Source organism: Toxotes jaculatrix, chromosome 21 (assembly GCF_017976425.1).
Source record: "Toxotes jaculatrix isolate fToxJac2 chromosome 21, fToxJac2.pri, whole genome shotgun sequence".
NCBI lineage: Eukaryota > Metazoa > Chordata > Actinopteri > Toxotidae > Toxotes > Toxotes jaculatrix.
In genome coordinates this window covers 12,576,845-12,592,355 of record NC_054414.1, presented here as the reverse complement: position 1 = coordinate 12,592,355, position 15,511 = coordinate 12,576,845, and the positions used below count along the sequence as shown (strand labels likewise).

Genomic DNA, 15,511 nt, shown 5'->3' with positions numbered 1-15,511 from the left:
GACACAGAGACATACACATAGAGCTTCAGAAAGAAAGAGAGACAGAGGTGACAAAAGGTGACAAGTTACTGCTTAAAGTTTCAATAAATTGAAGTTTAGAGATATAATTGACAGATGAAAATCTAATGTCTGAACTTACACATCTCCACAGGCCTTTGTGTGTGCCTTGGTTTCAGGCTGTAGAGGTTGCATCCTTTCTAAATGATCCATGACACACTGCATCACCTCCTTGAAAACGTGTTCAGCTTGAATTTTTTCTTTCTCTAAGGGCTTCTTACCAAAACACGAGCACCGAGTCGTTGTTTATGCCTGTTCTGCCAGTTTTGATGCTGTCAACCCATGAGTATATCAGCTACTGTAACCAATCCAAGGCATGCTGACAAGGAGCTCAGATTTGATTTCAAGCTGCTCCATTTCCCAGGGGAGAGCTACTATTGCCTCTTTTCACTTTAATGCACTTGTCAAAAGTCTACGAAAGAGAAAAATTGTGCAATCTAGAGGTGTTTTAAGTTATGATGCAAATACATCATTGACTGCCTGTGAAATCTATTGCCTGTGATTTCACGTCTTACTTTCCCTCAGTTTATCATTTTTGCCCTTCACACACTCACTCATGAACACACTGTCAGACAGTGGGTGTTTATCCTCTTCCTGTTACTGAATTTAATGTAGGAGAATACTGGATTGTTGAAACTGTTCAGTAAGAGGATGGTTTGTATCATCTCACGGTCTCTGTTATTTTACAGAGTTTAAATTGTGTTGTAACAGTTGTTGTACTCCCGCTGCACTACTGCTCAAGAGAAATCACTGGGGGAAAAAGCTAAATAATATTTTGGGATATAAATTCAAGACTGATGATCCTCTGCAACAGTTTGCTCTAGACTGTGCTTGAGGGCATGGGGTGCTGGTTGCTGCTTGACTCACATGGTAAGCCATGTGTATCTCCTTCCCCATCAAAGACAGACTTTTATCAGTGCTAAAGCCAAAAGCATGCTGGGAGATGTAGTTGGAACAATATGCTCGGGGCTACAGTGTGAGTTAATGAAGTGCGAAGACCAGCTGTAGCTATGTGACATGCAGTCCCATGTGTCCCCACAGCGCTGGGCTTTCTTTTCTAATCATTGAGATGTGCTCGGCTGACCGCCTCAAGTGCCAAAGGTCAGGTGGACGTCCTGACCTCCGTGATGTAAGACAAATTAAAAAAAAGAAGAAAAAAAAGAAAGCAAAGCAGTCCAGCTTTTGCTGACATTGCTTGAACTATCATTAAAGTGGCCACAGCTGTTGATGGCAGTCAGCAAGGTCTTTCTTCTAGATTTTCTGCTCACAAACGTCTGGACACCATGAAAAACCCACTGACTGAGGGACACTGTGATAAACACGTGTCTTTTGACCAGAAATTGCTGAGTGTCAAACAGTCGTAATCAGTACAGTTTTGCTTCAGTGGGAACATTTTCCCCTCAGTACAAGGTGCTGACAGATATTTCTCTGAACACGTTTCTTGCTCTCATGCAGTGCAATGTGTCACTGTTGTCAGGTACTTCTCTTCTTTTGGGGGTACAAGAAAAAGTTGTTTATTCTCTCTCAGTTATTTTCAGAGAGACTTGATCTATTAAGACTTCATTAACCACCCTCCTCTTTTCTGGCCTCACCTGTTTGTGAAGGGACCGCATTGTTCGTGGATGGATTACTGCTCATTTATCTCCCCTTTCTGTTTCCCTCTCACCACTGTCAGAGGTAATAGCTTCTCCTCCCGTCTCCTAAACTTGGTTAAGGCTATTATGTGCTAAGTGCATGGCCCCATTTGGAGAGCTGCAGTCTCATTATGTGCCAAATGGACTCCCCACCTCATCAGAAATAGCAATTCATACTTTCTGCAATTGGATTTCAGTAATAAAAATGACATGAGTGGAATTAATAAGCAATAGGCTTCCAAAAATAACAGCAGTGGTCAATGTTCTGTTTCTCCTGATTTCCTTATCATAGCACAGCTACCATTGTTTTGTTTTTTTCATCACCTGAGAATCCAGTAATGATAAAGTAGGCACTAATGGCATTTGGAGGGATGAAGTCAGGCCAAGGTCGAGTCATGTATGAAATAATAAGGCATCAATAAGTTTCCCCCTCAGTGACCACAGTCATATCTCTGTCATTTTGTATTGTTACTGCACAGGCGTTTAAAAGGTGTATCACTGTCTGTGAGCGGCTGTCAAGAATAGATAACCAGCAGCATTACCATATCTGTTTCACTCGAGTTGCCTGCCATGCTGAATCATCAGCAGTCAGAACACGAGAGAGGGTGTTGACATTTATATTGTCTTTTTCTGCACAATCTTGGCACTGCAATGTCCATCTGATTATTATTTATTTTCACGGCACTCCACCTCGTGAGCATCTGGTTATCAAGTTATTCATTTATGCAGCTTCTCGAGAGTACTTTGTGTCTTTTGTATATTTATTAACTCAGGCTCGAAATTCAAGAGACTGTTATTATTGGACTTTCACTCCTAACAGGCAAACCACCCATCTATATGTGTGTTAGTGTGTGGTGTGCGTGCATATGTCTGTGTATGTGCTCTTACTGTCTGTTTCAGCAGAAATATTTAAGGATACTTTTGCCTTTCTGCACTTTGTCTACCTGTTCTCTTACAGGGCATGATTGACAAGCCTTCCATACCAGAGTACAAGGTGGCAGCAGTGCAGAAGTCACGCTTCATTCTGCTCCACTACAGTGTGTCTAAAGCCCTGTGGGACTGGCTCATTCTGCTGGCTACCTTCTATGTGGCTGTCACCGTGCCCTACAACGTCAGCTTCACGCCGTACGATGATACTGTGACCGCTGCACGCTCCACCATTGTTAGCGACATCGCTGTTGAAATGCTCTTTATCATAGGTGAGTGTTGATAGACTCTACTGACACGGCTTCCCCTTTTTTATATGAATTTGTTAATAATACTGTGGTGCTTTGAAGGTAATTTTTAGGTGTCAAGGTGAGATTTTTACCCTACATATATCCACTTTCCTGACATCTATGGAAACAGGGAACAAGAGCAACCCAGGCATCATTTTCCCCAGAAAGTTCCCCTTGTTCCAGGCAACCTAGGTTTTGTAGTCCCTTCAGGATGTCCTGGGTGTCTCCCAGGGACTCCTCCCAGTTGGTAATCCTTGATAAACCTCCAAAGGGAGGCACCCAAGGGACGAACTGAGGTGGCAGATACTCAGTGTTCTCCTCTTAGTGCACATGAACAGTGTTTTAATTTGGAGTTCATGTAAGATTGCTTAGTCCCTCAACTTGGCACGAAGAAGGAGAGAGACCAATTTTTTCTGCTTGTTTCTACAAGTTCATTTACTCGGTCCCTATGCAGACTTAGTACTTCTCCTGTAGCACTCAAAAGAAGGCCTGCTTCCCAAAATGTGAGGAATATGATATACGATGATATGATGTGACATCATAAATATTATATATCACTATCACTACCTTCTTTTACCTTCTCATAACTGAGATTTGTACTGAGTGATGAGCCATCATCTCTGCAGACATCAACAGCTTGGATGACAGATGAGGTTTTGTTACATCAGGCCTCACACCCAGAGGTCTGCTAATTATATGCTTGCTTCATTCTGACACTAAGGTTAGATGATCTGCCTGGCAAACTAGCTGATCCATATGGATGACTTAAAACACTGACATGTTCCACCTGTTACAAGCTTCAGCTCAGTTACTTATGCATATACCATGTCTTTTACTATACATTATATTATTTTAAGATTACATTAATATGTCTAAAATTGGTATATTTGAAATGTGGATGACAAACATTATGTTGTTGTCTAAACTTGTCCTTTTTACACAAGTGAACCATTGGGACTGGGTTTGTCACCCTTTAACACTCTTCATCTTTCTGCACTGTACACAGTTCGTTTCATTTTTATTAGTCAGAAGCGACAGAGAGAAAATTAACTTTAACCTTCATATTTGCAGACATTATCCTGAACTTCCGCACCACCTATGTGAGCCAGTCAGGCCAGGTGGTGTATGAGCCACGCTCCATTTGCATTCACTACGCCACTACCTGGTTCTTTGTGGACCTAGTGGCTGCCCTGCCCTTTGACCTGCTGTATGCCTTCAACATCACAGTGGTGAGTACTGCTGCCCTCCGTGATTGCTGACATAAACAGGAAATTGATGATTTATCATGTTACATAGACATTTCCCCTGAAATGTGTTGCCTTTGCAAACAAAGCACCTTCCTTTGTTAAGGCTGCTGTTGTTACTGCAATCCGGCCTATGTGATGAGCATTTCCTAGGTAGTGACTCATACAAAAGATAAGCACATTTGTTTGAGCAAAGCAACTCACAGCTTGTCCAAGCTCCATTGTGTATATGCAGCATATGTACAGTCAAATTGTGTTTCTGGATATTAACATGGCAGATTTAAGTTTTGGTTTCCAAAATCTGAACAACCAGATTGTCTGTTACTCCAACTCCTCTGTCCATTCCTTCGTCACTCTGCTCCACTTTACTCTACTCTCCATCTCAGACTTCCTTGGTCCACCTGCTTAAGACGGTACGCCTGCTGCGCCTCCTTCGTCTGCTTCAGAAGCTTGACCGCTACTCCCAGTACAGCGCCATGGTACTGACCTTACTAATGTCTGTGTTTGCCCTGCTGGCACACTGGATGGCCTGCATCTGGTACATGATTGGACGCAAGGAGATAGAGACCAGTGAGACCTGGGACATTGGTGAGTCTGACTGAGGCCTTGCTGAAATGGAAGCTGAAGTATGAAGATCAGGTTTGGTTTTTCATCCTGCAAGGGTGTAAAAGTGATACTACTCATCCATGCTGACTCTCCAGGCTTGTTTCATTTACCATAAGTCCAGTCTAAGTCAGTTGTCTAGTCTAATATTATAGACTAGATTTTGCCAATACTGTGAGTAGACATTATTGTCCCCACTCAGCTATAAATAGTCATGGCTCATTTATTCGGTGAACACCATACTCTGGCACTTTAATGAGGACTGCCTGAAACCAGATCAAAAGCTGATATAACAAATGACTGGTAGCATGCAGAGCACTAATGTCTTGTTTGTGTCACTGTTTGAAAATGGTTCAAAATGGAGACCAAAACAAAACTCACAGGCTTTTCTGTTCTCTGTTTTATCTGAGTAATATCTGGGCACTAATTATTTACACAACTGCTTGCAACAGATCAAAGACTATAACCATGTTTAGGTTTTTATTACCACCGAAATGACTACAAAAGTGACGAGTTTAATCCTGCAGCTTTTAACAGCCACATTAGATTTTTAAATAACCATGTACAGCAAAATATCTGGTCCAGTCTGCTGTGCAATGTTTGTTTATGTTTGTATGTATGTGGTTGATTGTGCATACTTTAGTGACAGTATATTCTGTCTATAGGGAGTTTAGGCCATACTTGCTAATTAACACTCGGCCTTATTTGTCCCTGGAGGAGCCAATCTAATTCTGCCCTGTCCCGCACCAACATGCCAGCCTGCTGACACTGCTGACAGTCTCCTTCTGACACACATACAGACCCAAACATGCACTTTTGTTTCTCTTGGATCAGGTATTTTAGTAGCATCCCTCCTCTTCCATCTAGTTCTGAACTGACAGAGGACAAGCAGACAACATGAGCAACAGCCTTTGGACATTTATCTTCTCACATGTTCTACCTCTTCATTCAAGGGTGGCTCCATGAGCTGGGCAAACGTCTGGAGACGCCCTATATCAACAGCACGGTGGGCGGCCCGACAGTGCGCAGCTCCTACATCGCTGCACTCTACTTTACCCTCAGCAGCCTGACCAGTGTGGGCTTTGGCAATGTCTGTGCCAACACTGATGCTGAGAAGATCTTCTCCATCTGCACCATGCTCATCGGCGGTATGTCTGACACTAGGGTACATTCTCCCTCTGGCATCTTGGCAGAACAGTGCCTCTGTTTGGCAAACCACTGCTAGAAATTCAGCAGGAAGTGGGTTGGATGGTTTGGCTGGCCTTTAAGACGCAGCTTGTTGCCACCTTTATATACCAATAAACAGATTATTTTAGCTGAGGTGGCAATTATTGGTGCAACAACCCATAAGATAATTGTATATTTATTTTTTATTCAGTCTGCTCATCAGAACATTCAGCCTTTATATTGTCATTTACTATCTTTCATGCTGTTTGTTTCCATGTCCCGCACAGCGCTGATGCACGCCCTTGTCTTTGGAAATGTGACGGCCATCATACAGCGTATGTACTCACGCCGTTCTCTCTACCACACACGTATGAAGGACCTGAAGGACTTCATCCGTGTCCACCGTCTGCCCCAGCAGCTCAAACAACGCATGCTGGAGTACTTCCAGACCACGTGGTCTGTCAACAATGGTATAGATGCCAACGAGGTAGGAGTCCCTTTCATTGTTGTTGTCATGTAATACCTTTGTCACAGTGTTATCTGCCTTCAAGGAACCTCACGTCAGTGTTTTGATGGCACTTGAGTAATGAAATCTGCTTTAAAATCCATTCACAGCCCTTTGCAGCTGTAATTGTTTATGATCTTACCATCAGTTGACATCCTATTGAAATTCAAAAGAGGGTAAATGGTGGCAACACAGCCCATTCCCTAATTACCAATCAGTGTCGAATCTCATTACATCTGTCACACATCCCCAGCTCCTGCACGACTTCCCCGACGAGCTGCGGGCTGACATCGCCATGCATCTGAATAAGGACATCCTCCAGCTGCCGGTCTTTAAGGGGGCCAGTCGTGGCTGCCTGCGCTCGCTCTCCCTTCATATAAAAACCTCCTTCTGTGTCCCCGGAGAATACCTGATCCGTCAGGGTGATGCACTGCATGCCAACTACTTTGTCTGCTCTGGGTCTCTGGAGGTGCTGAAAGACAACATGGTGCTGGCCATATTAGGTTTGTATTGTAGTCACGTGGCCTTTTTAGCAACATGTTTTAGGTGTTTATGTAGCAACAAGTAGAGCAAGAAAGTGAATATTCATTGTTTTGATTTTAGGAAAAGGGGATTTGATTGGGTCTGACCTGCCTGGAACAGACCAGGTGATCAAGACCAATGCTGATGTGAAGGCCTTGACCTACTGTGACCTGCAGTATATCAGTGTACGAGGTCTGAGAGAGGTGCTGGAACTTTACCCTGAATACGCCAGTGTGTTTGCCTCTGACATCCACAACAACCTCACATATAACCTGCGTGAGGGCAGCCAAGACGAGGTACTAAATACACACTCACCCACACGTTTATTATAATGTACTTCAGTACACATAGGTAAGGAGAGCAGTGGTGATACAAGCTTTACAAGCTTTGAAAATTCATAAATTCAACACGCTTGCTTTGCTTTGAGGCTGCTGCTCAGAAATTAGCATCTTTTTTCAACATACCGAATAACACATTTGTGCCCCCTAACGTGCCTTTGTCACTCTCCTTGACGCTTGTTCTGTCACAGAGAGCAAAGGGCTGTTGGTGGCTTGATTGTCACATTGTCACACGTGTTCTCATGCATGGGTGCCACTGTCAGGGAGCCGTATCGCTTCCCGGTTACCACCCCAAAGCACCACAGGATGACATTACACCCAGACACTGACCTCCTCTCAGTACTGCCTGTTACCCCTAACAGTTATTTAAGAAAGCATTACGTAAGGCAAGATAATCCTCCATCTGTGAAGAAAATGCACCTGTTGATGTTACACGTGTAGCCTTGTTTTTATATAATCTGTTTTACAGATCCATCTCGAAACCCACAGAAACAGTGCAACAAATTTCAGTGGTTGTTTTGCATGGCATTTTGTTGAACCGTATGATCAAAACAAATTAATGCCAAGATGTTATTGATGTGTGACTGATAAAACTGACAAAGCTCCCCAAGGACTTTCCCAATCTCATCCTTATTGTCAGTCACAAACATTTTGTACTTGCTTCAAGCATATGTCTTGATTCCCGAAGGCCTTTTCCAAGGTTTTGTTATTTTATTCATTTTATTTGTTTTTTGTTTGCTTGTTTTGTTTAGTTTGGAACATGAAGAACAGGACATCTGTGCTGGTCTTGTTAATTACCACATGCCTTTTTGTCTGTCAGGCTGAGGGGCAACAGCTTCAACTGAATTAATGAGGGCTTCACAAACAGAATGATTATGTTTGAGGAGTTTCCTTCCACAAAGAGACGTCATAGATAACATTTGTCACCTAACAGAATCCATGCATAAATCACACAGAAGAAAATTATTACAGAAAAGTGAACTATCATAAGATCTCTGTTTGGTGTACAGATGCCATATTTGTACATACAGTACTAGAGATTCTACAGTCTTTAATTTAGATTCAAGCAGCCTTCTCTGGGACGTGACTGATCACGAGTAGTAGCTCTCTTCTTCTCTCACGCCATCTGCTCAAGAGTTTATGCTCAAGCACAAAGCCGGGGCACTGCCGCCCCCCTGACAGGATGAAGGAGTGCACAGCTACCTGGCCGAGCTGCCAGGTCCCACAGACTCCTGACGTGCACACAAACATATACAGGCATGCTGGTCTCATCCACGTCCTCACAGTGGGTGGTTTTAGGTGGGAGTTGTTGTAGGATCTTTTACACTCAAGAGATACTTGAGAATTGTATGCTGATTGTACAGCAATCAGTCAACTGTAGTGAAATACTGCCAAAGAAACAGATTGTAGAAATGCCTATTACAGTGCAAGGTATCCAAAAGGGACTACTTTATCTTCTCTAAAAGGGAAAAACCCAGACTGCCAGATGGAAAATTATTTTTTTTTTGTCAACTCTATAATTTAATTTCAACTTTTATTGCAGTGGTGTCAAATCAATAGGTGTTGATAGAAAACATAAAAGAACATAAGAGTTTTCCAGCTCTTTTCACTCAGCACACTGCTAACATACAAACATACAAAATTGTTTCTTTTTGTTAACCGTGGTAAAAAAAAAAAAAAAAAAACCTTTATACTGCTTTCAAGCTGACTTTTCAGCTTGCATTTCATGATTGTAGTTGAGTGTCTTATCAAGAGCAACTCAAAACTCCACAAGCCACGTAAGTTGAAACTGCTGTTGATCACCAGTTTGGTGCTTGTGTGCACATGCATACTGTTTCATCTGTTCTTATGAAATGCCATAGATGTACAAGATAGCACACTTGTGAGTGACAGGAAAAAGTGCTTCAATTAAGTCCCTGCAAACCCATTTTACTATGTGGGACACGTGTGGCATCAGTGCCCTATTACTTGATATTGATGTTCAATTAATGTCACTTGGCACCAATACTCCTCACTGGCTAGTTAATCATTCCTCTTTGCTCCAGGGCTAATTTTCCTTAAAAGGAGAATTTGTCTCTTCCTTGAATAGACTCATAGACTTTTCCCGTTTGCCCCTCATAGCTCCACTCACTGAAGAGGTGTAAAGATTCACAGCTACAGTTTCATTTTTTGCTTTAATTTCCTTTCATCTATGATAACTTTTAAACTCTATTGTTTGTCAATGAAGGATTAAATTTAATGTGTATCCTCTGTGAATTGGCTTCCTTGCATCACAGAGCATTACTGGCACTAAACTGGTAGAGCGACAGACTGTGGCTTCTGTTGTCACATTAAGCCATGTTGTCAGAAGCACATTTTTCACACATGAGGGAAGGCTTCACACTATCACAGTTTCATTTGCCATCCAGCTGGTGATTATGTTAAACTACCAGCAATTTCTACTCTCACCGGCAGAAAGACAGACTTTGACTTGTGTGGCAAAGGCTGTATTACTGGCTAAGTTCATTTAAGCAAGGGCAAAAGGAAAAACAGTTTTAGTGGAAATAACAAGAAATAACAAATTTGAATTTTACATAGTTTCATAAATGCAAAGATGTCACCAAAATTAATGAACCAGTCTTTCTCCACAGAGCCCACCATCTTGAACCCATCACTATGTTTCTACAGTAGCCCGGAATGGACAAAAAAAACAAACATTGGCTCTAGTGAGGGCCTTTCACATTTTTTCTTTACCTGAAGGCCATCGTATGTTCTCCGTCACAATTGGAAAGTTAGGTGTGCCACAAAATCCTACCCACTGGTTCTTTAATTAATTTCCAAACCTCTTATTACAAGGGCTTCAATTTTCATTTTTAAAGATCTGATATAGAAAAGAAAAATAGTAAACAACTATAATATAAATACGTACTTCCTGTAGCTGTATCCTTTGTAATCAGTGTTGCTTTCTTTGTGTCACTGCAGGGTCTCAACAGGTTTTCAAGGTCACCCAGGCTCTCCCAGGTGAGTTCAGTGCAAATTCAGTCTTCTTCTTCTTCTCTCTGAGTTGTCATTATTTCCTTTGTCCACAAGACATGGTTTCTTTAACACACTTTTAAGTCGTAAAAAATTCACAAAGCCTGGTTTTGAATGCTGTTAAATATAGAGTCGGTGAGACCACTGCACAATTATGATGAGAAGTGCATTAGTATTGTGTCGAGCATTAAAGTTCCAGGTTTTTAGCAGGCGTGCATCTGGTTTTTCAAGGTAAAACCCCCCAGTTTTTCCTGGGACGTACTGTAATACTGATGAATACTGTGGGAGGGTTTGTGCAAGGACTTCCCCTTCAGGTTGAATCTCATTTGGAATAGAGAGAGCAGTTCAGCCTCTGGAGTTAGCTCACTAACTGGGTCAATAGCTCTCCTAATGGGAAACCTTATGAGCTACTTTTCTCACTATGTACTGTATGCCTCTCCCTGTATCTCCCCACCCTGTTTTTCTATTATTATAGTACTGTTTACAGTTAAAAGTTGCGTATAATGTAAAAGAAGTTGTTTTTGCTCATGAGCACACAGGGAGCTATGGTTATAGCATAAAAAATTTGTAACAGGATTAAAGTATTGTGATTAAAATATCAGTTGTAACGCATTAAAATCTAACTAACACATTACTTGCACCTTATCTGCAGCTTTTAAAATACATAGGTTATTATGTGCCACATTACCCATTAAATGTTTTAAAGGAGGTAGGTACTTTGAGTGGAATTTAAAATTTGCGTGGTCTTCTAATTTCATTCAGTACTTAAAAATATTTTAGCTTTTATGTAATTATTATTCCAAATAATTGTATTTTATTTCTGCTCTAATTTGTTTTCATATCCTCAGGACTCATGTCTTGACAAACACAATTCAGGCAGTTTGAGGATTTGTGCACCTTTCAGGAGTGAAAATTTCACATTAGAATGCAGCTATTAATGCTGCATGTTATATTTCTTGTTTTGCAGGAACCCAGGCTCCCCTCTATTGTGGAAACCAAGGGTGATGACCTAGACGACTCCTTCCACCTGTCTCCTACTACCCGCTCCCGTCGCAACCTCCTGCTGCCCAGCTTCAGCAGCCCTGTTCGCCGTACGTCCCTGGGGAACCTCCTGGGTGATGAGTTGCGGCAGTTCAATGCCCTGCGGCGCTGTCGCTCCCCCAATCTCAACCGTGGCATCCACGGGCAGAGCTCATCCCCTCAGCCACCAACCAAACGAGAGCATAGCACTCCTACATCAGCCCCAGCCTCAACTTCAGCCCAGGGAGAATCAGGAGCTGAGCAAAAGCCTTCAAAGCTGCTTATCCCAACTGTCACCTGTTTTGGACCCCCAGACCTTAGTCCAAGGTAAATGTGAAAACAACGAACATGAAATTCAGTTTATAAAACACAAGCGAGTTTAAGTTGTTTAGTCGAATTTACTTCAGTGTAATGAGTGCTTTATACAGATGCACAGCAGTACACAGTAGCAGTCAATGCACAGTACATCTTGTTAAATACTGAAAGTGTTTTTGACTGTGGTACAGGATGCACCTCCTGTTTTGTGTTTGTTGTTGTTCTGGCAATCCTTCAGCACCTCCTGGAGTATTGCCTGCTTTTTTCGCCTCAGTGATTCCACACACTTGCTGCTGTGGTCTGTCTGCTGTCATAGTGGTCATGTTTAAAGTCCTCACAAGTTTCACAAGCTTCACTCTTGTAGATCCCAATAAACCAGAGCAACATCATATAGTCAAGACACTTTCTATCAAGCTTGTGTAAACTATTTCTAAAGATCTGTAGACATGAGGCTGGATATAATGTAATGTTAACTTTGGTAGTTAACATTACACTTAGTGACCATAAAAGTAAATAACACCTGCATAATGTGATGCAAGACTATACAAGCAAACAACAATATGCTTGAATTCCTTTTCTGTGCTATCACAGACAGTATCTCTCTGAACTTTGTAGAGCACATTATGTCTACATACTCACTCTATTCATGATAGATTTAGAATGTCTGACATGATTTGAATAAGGTGTTACAGTAATGGACACCTAAAGTCATGCTAGAGAGACCTGCGTCATCTGCTTAATGTAAATGCAGAGTATTTGCATTTCATGTTTCAACAGATGTCACTGCATTTCATTACCAGAGCACCCTATCCTGCCCCAACCATCTGTATTCATAATGTATCCCTAAGTCATCCAGTAAGTTCTAGATATGGGTAAGTGCTGGTTCAGGGAGCTCAGGTGTCCGCCCCTCCAGACTGGGCTCTTCTCCTCATGTTCAAACCCACATGGGCCTCTGCCAGCAGCAGCTCTCATGGCACATTCCTGGGTCGTCTGCTGGCTCCAGTGATAATTGAAAAAGCTCTACTGTTACATTAACTCCAGCTTCCCTCCTCTTCACCCCCTCCTGCCAGAGTTGTAGACGGCATTGAAGACAATGGGCACACGTTCCATTTCAACGTGGAGCACAGCGGGCCTAAAGCCAGTACAGGAGGCGGCGCCGAAGGTAAGCCAAACCACCTCCAGCTGCGAGGGTCACCTGGGTGCCAGATGGCTGGAGGTAAATTCAAGAGTTCAAACAGTGGATGCCACATTGCAGCCCTGCCTCTTTCTGGGGAAATGTGAGAGCGCACAGGCATGAAATGACAGCCAGGTGTCCAAAGAGTCAGAGAACATGTTAAAGGACAACTGAGGTCAAAGCTGGGTACTGATCGTCTGACCTGAGCCTTTACAGATGATCACTATCATTCCTGGAGGAATATCAGGTTCCCTTTAGTTGAAGTGCAACTAATTTACTTTGGTATCATGAGTGCTTTGGCCACAGATGCACAACAGTGCACAGTAGCACCCATGTTCAGTACAGTTTAAAAATACTAAAAGTGTTTTTTAAGAACCATGTTGTGATTTTTTTTTCTAATATGTCCTTACTGATTCCACATGCTTGCTGCTGTGGTCTGTCTACTCTCATAGTGGTCAAGTGTAAAATCTTCACAGTCAGTACGCTTTCTACACAGCCTGCTTGCTTCATATTAATACTCAGGTGTGTTGAGTTGTGTGCTGTGTTTTTCTCCTCCTTATTTTTCCAGACTCCGCACAGGCAAGAGCCACACTGTTGCTGGAGACAGAAGAGGTCAGGCACAGCGTCAGTCAACTCAACCAGAAGGTAAAGTACAGCCTCTTAACCTAAATTAAAACCCATGCTGAGTTTACTTTGTAGCCCTCTCATCATCTCGTCTGTCTTCTGTCTGTAAAGTGCTTTAGAGGAATAGAATATGTTTATATTTATATTTCTCTAATGTTTATGGCTTAAAACTGGGACCTGAGTACCAATTTCGTACCATAACATGCAAATGTCCTGGTATGACAATAAAGTTCCTTGATCCTTGATATGAAATACACCAAGCATTAGTGAATTTGTAATGAGAAAAGACAACCTGTGCACTATTTCGGCAGTAAAATATGGATTCCCATCTCAGTCTTTTGAATTGGATTCACTGACATCTTCAGAGCAGGCCAAACAAAATAAGGAGAAACTCTTAAGCTTTTTTTTTTTTTTAGATGAATAAATTTCTGGCATCTCATCAAATATCAGTGGTCGTATATTTAAAATGGGGAAACATACAGTGAGATCAAGTAGACTCAAGTTTCTGCCTCGTTTCTCAATCTGTCCTTGCACTCTTAATCTGACTGTAAGTAGAGCGAAAGCAGGTGCTGTGAGAGCATCCAGATGGGCCCAGTTAGGTGCTGTCTGAAGTCAATATTAATTAATCAGTAGGGCACGTCTGCAATGCAGAGGATAGCCGGGGGTGCTGACTCGACAATCTTAAGAAAAAAGAAATTCTGATGACAACCCAGCTCTACTTATGGCCCTTCTCTGGCCCCTTTTCCTTCTTGGTGCACTGACGTGTTCCCAGTTTTCTGTCTACTTTCTTCCCTATTTGCGTCAGTTACCTCAGTCTGTGTCCCTCTGGATTTCACTACTGTCTAAGAGGTCATTTCTTAGAGTCATAGAGGGGGGCTATACATTGTTTTCTCTTTTGGGAAGTCATCTGAAAATTATATCTGGACATGAGTCTAGGATTAAAACTTAAATATAGAAGCTGATTATATGAATATGCATTTCTAACTGTATGTACTCTCTACACAGATGGGTACATTAAACCAGGAAGTATCTGAGCTCACCAAGGGCCTGCACCACATGATGCATCTCCTCCAGGCTCACATATCCATGCATCACTACAAAGCCTCCCTGCCCTCATACCCGTACGGCGTCCAAATGGTGTCCAGCTCTCCCACAGGCACCAACACTGGGATGCCATTCAACCTAGCATCAGCCTGCCACCTCCATAACGATCCTGGGAGCCATGAAGGCCACAGCCACCAAAGTTTCCCACCCACTGGCCACCGGAGCTATAGCGGAGCTTCGGAAACCCAGACAGAGAGCCACCACCAGCCTCAATCCCCTAGTCCACCTGCTAACTCCTGTCCACCCATCTCCCTAAACTCTGCATCCAGATTAGGCGCATATCATAGCTCTGAGAGCATGACCACACATCTTTGGACTGGCCCGTCTCTTCTCAGCATCAGCCCAGGCTTCCAGGGTGCAAGTCCAGGCCTTGCATCTCATGCCGGGCGTGAAGACTTTGACAACAGACCTCTCAGTGCTAGCCCAACTACCATCAGCCAGTCCCAGCCCACTTTGTGCCTGCAGCCTCCCAGTGATAGTGATGAATACTCTTGCCTTTTGTCCAGTGCCCCTACAGGCATGTCCACACACAGCCTGCTGGACCAGTCACCAAGCTCTTACCCCCATCTCTGCCTGCCCTCAGAGTCCCATCTCAACTTATCGCAAACCTCACATGAGGACATTTGTGTTCTGATGTCCACCCCGACATCTCATAATCTGATCCAGGACACGTCCATCTTCCAAATGGAGGACGCGCACCCTTCTATCCATCCTATCTCTTCCTCTCCATCCACATTGCTCAGCCACCCTCTTGGATCTTCCTTGGATTCAGGGTCACCACGATCAGATGCTCTTGATCCCCATCTCCCACTGGGCGACCCATCTGCCATAGAACACACCAGTCTGGAGTGCCTACTGGGGAACGGGGGCTCTATGGAGAGCAGGGACAGTGAAAGCGCGTCATCTCGAAGGTCCAGCATTGGCGTCCAGACTCAGAGCACAGAGCAGTCATGGTGTCTGGACCTCACTGATTAA

The 15,511-nt window shown here is 43.0% G+C and overlaps 1 protein-coding gene across 1 annotated transcript in view; it reads left to right on the top strand.

Moving 5' to 3' along the window:
- The window catches only part of kcnh4b (potassium voltage-gated channel, subfamily H (eag-related), member 4b), a 30,653-nt gene extending 15,142 nt beyond the window's left edge, over positions 1-15,511 (top strand). The window contains exons 5-16 of the mRNA XM_041067051.1: positions 2,650-2,890; positions 3,980-4,137; positions 4,539-4,740; positions 5,709-5,903; positions 6,210-6,409; positions 6,681-6,930; positions 7,031-7,245; positions 10,249-10,287; positions 11,267-11,646; positions 12,705-12,796; positions 13,377-13,453; positions 14,438-15,511. Coding sequence (XP_040922985.1) covers positions 2,650-2,890; positions 3,980-4,137; positions 4,539-4,740; positions 5,709-5,903; positions 6,210-6,409; positions 6,681-6,930; positions 7,031-7,245; positions 10,249-10,287; positions 11,267-11,646; positions 12,705-12,796; positions 13,377-13,453; positions 14,438-15,511 — 3,123 coding nt within the window. The remainder of the gene's footprint in view (positions 1-2,649; positions 2,891-3,979; positions 4,138-4,538; positions 4,741-5,708; positions 5,904-6,209; positions 6,410-6,680; positions 6,931-7,030; positions 7,246-10,248; positions 10,288-11,266; positions 11,647-12,704; positions 12,797-13,376; positions 13,454-14,437) is intronic.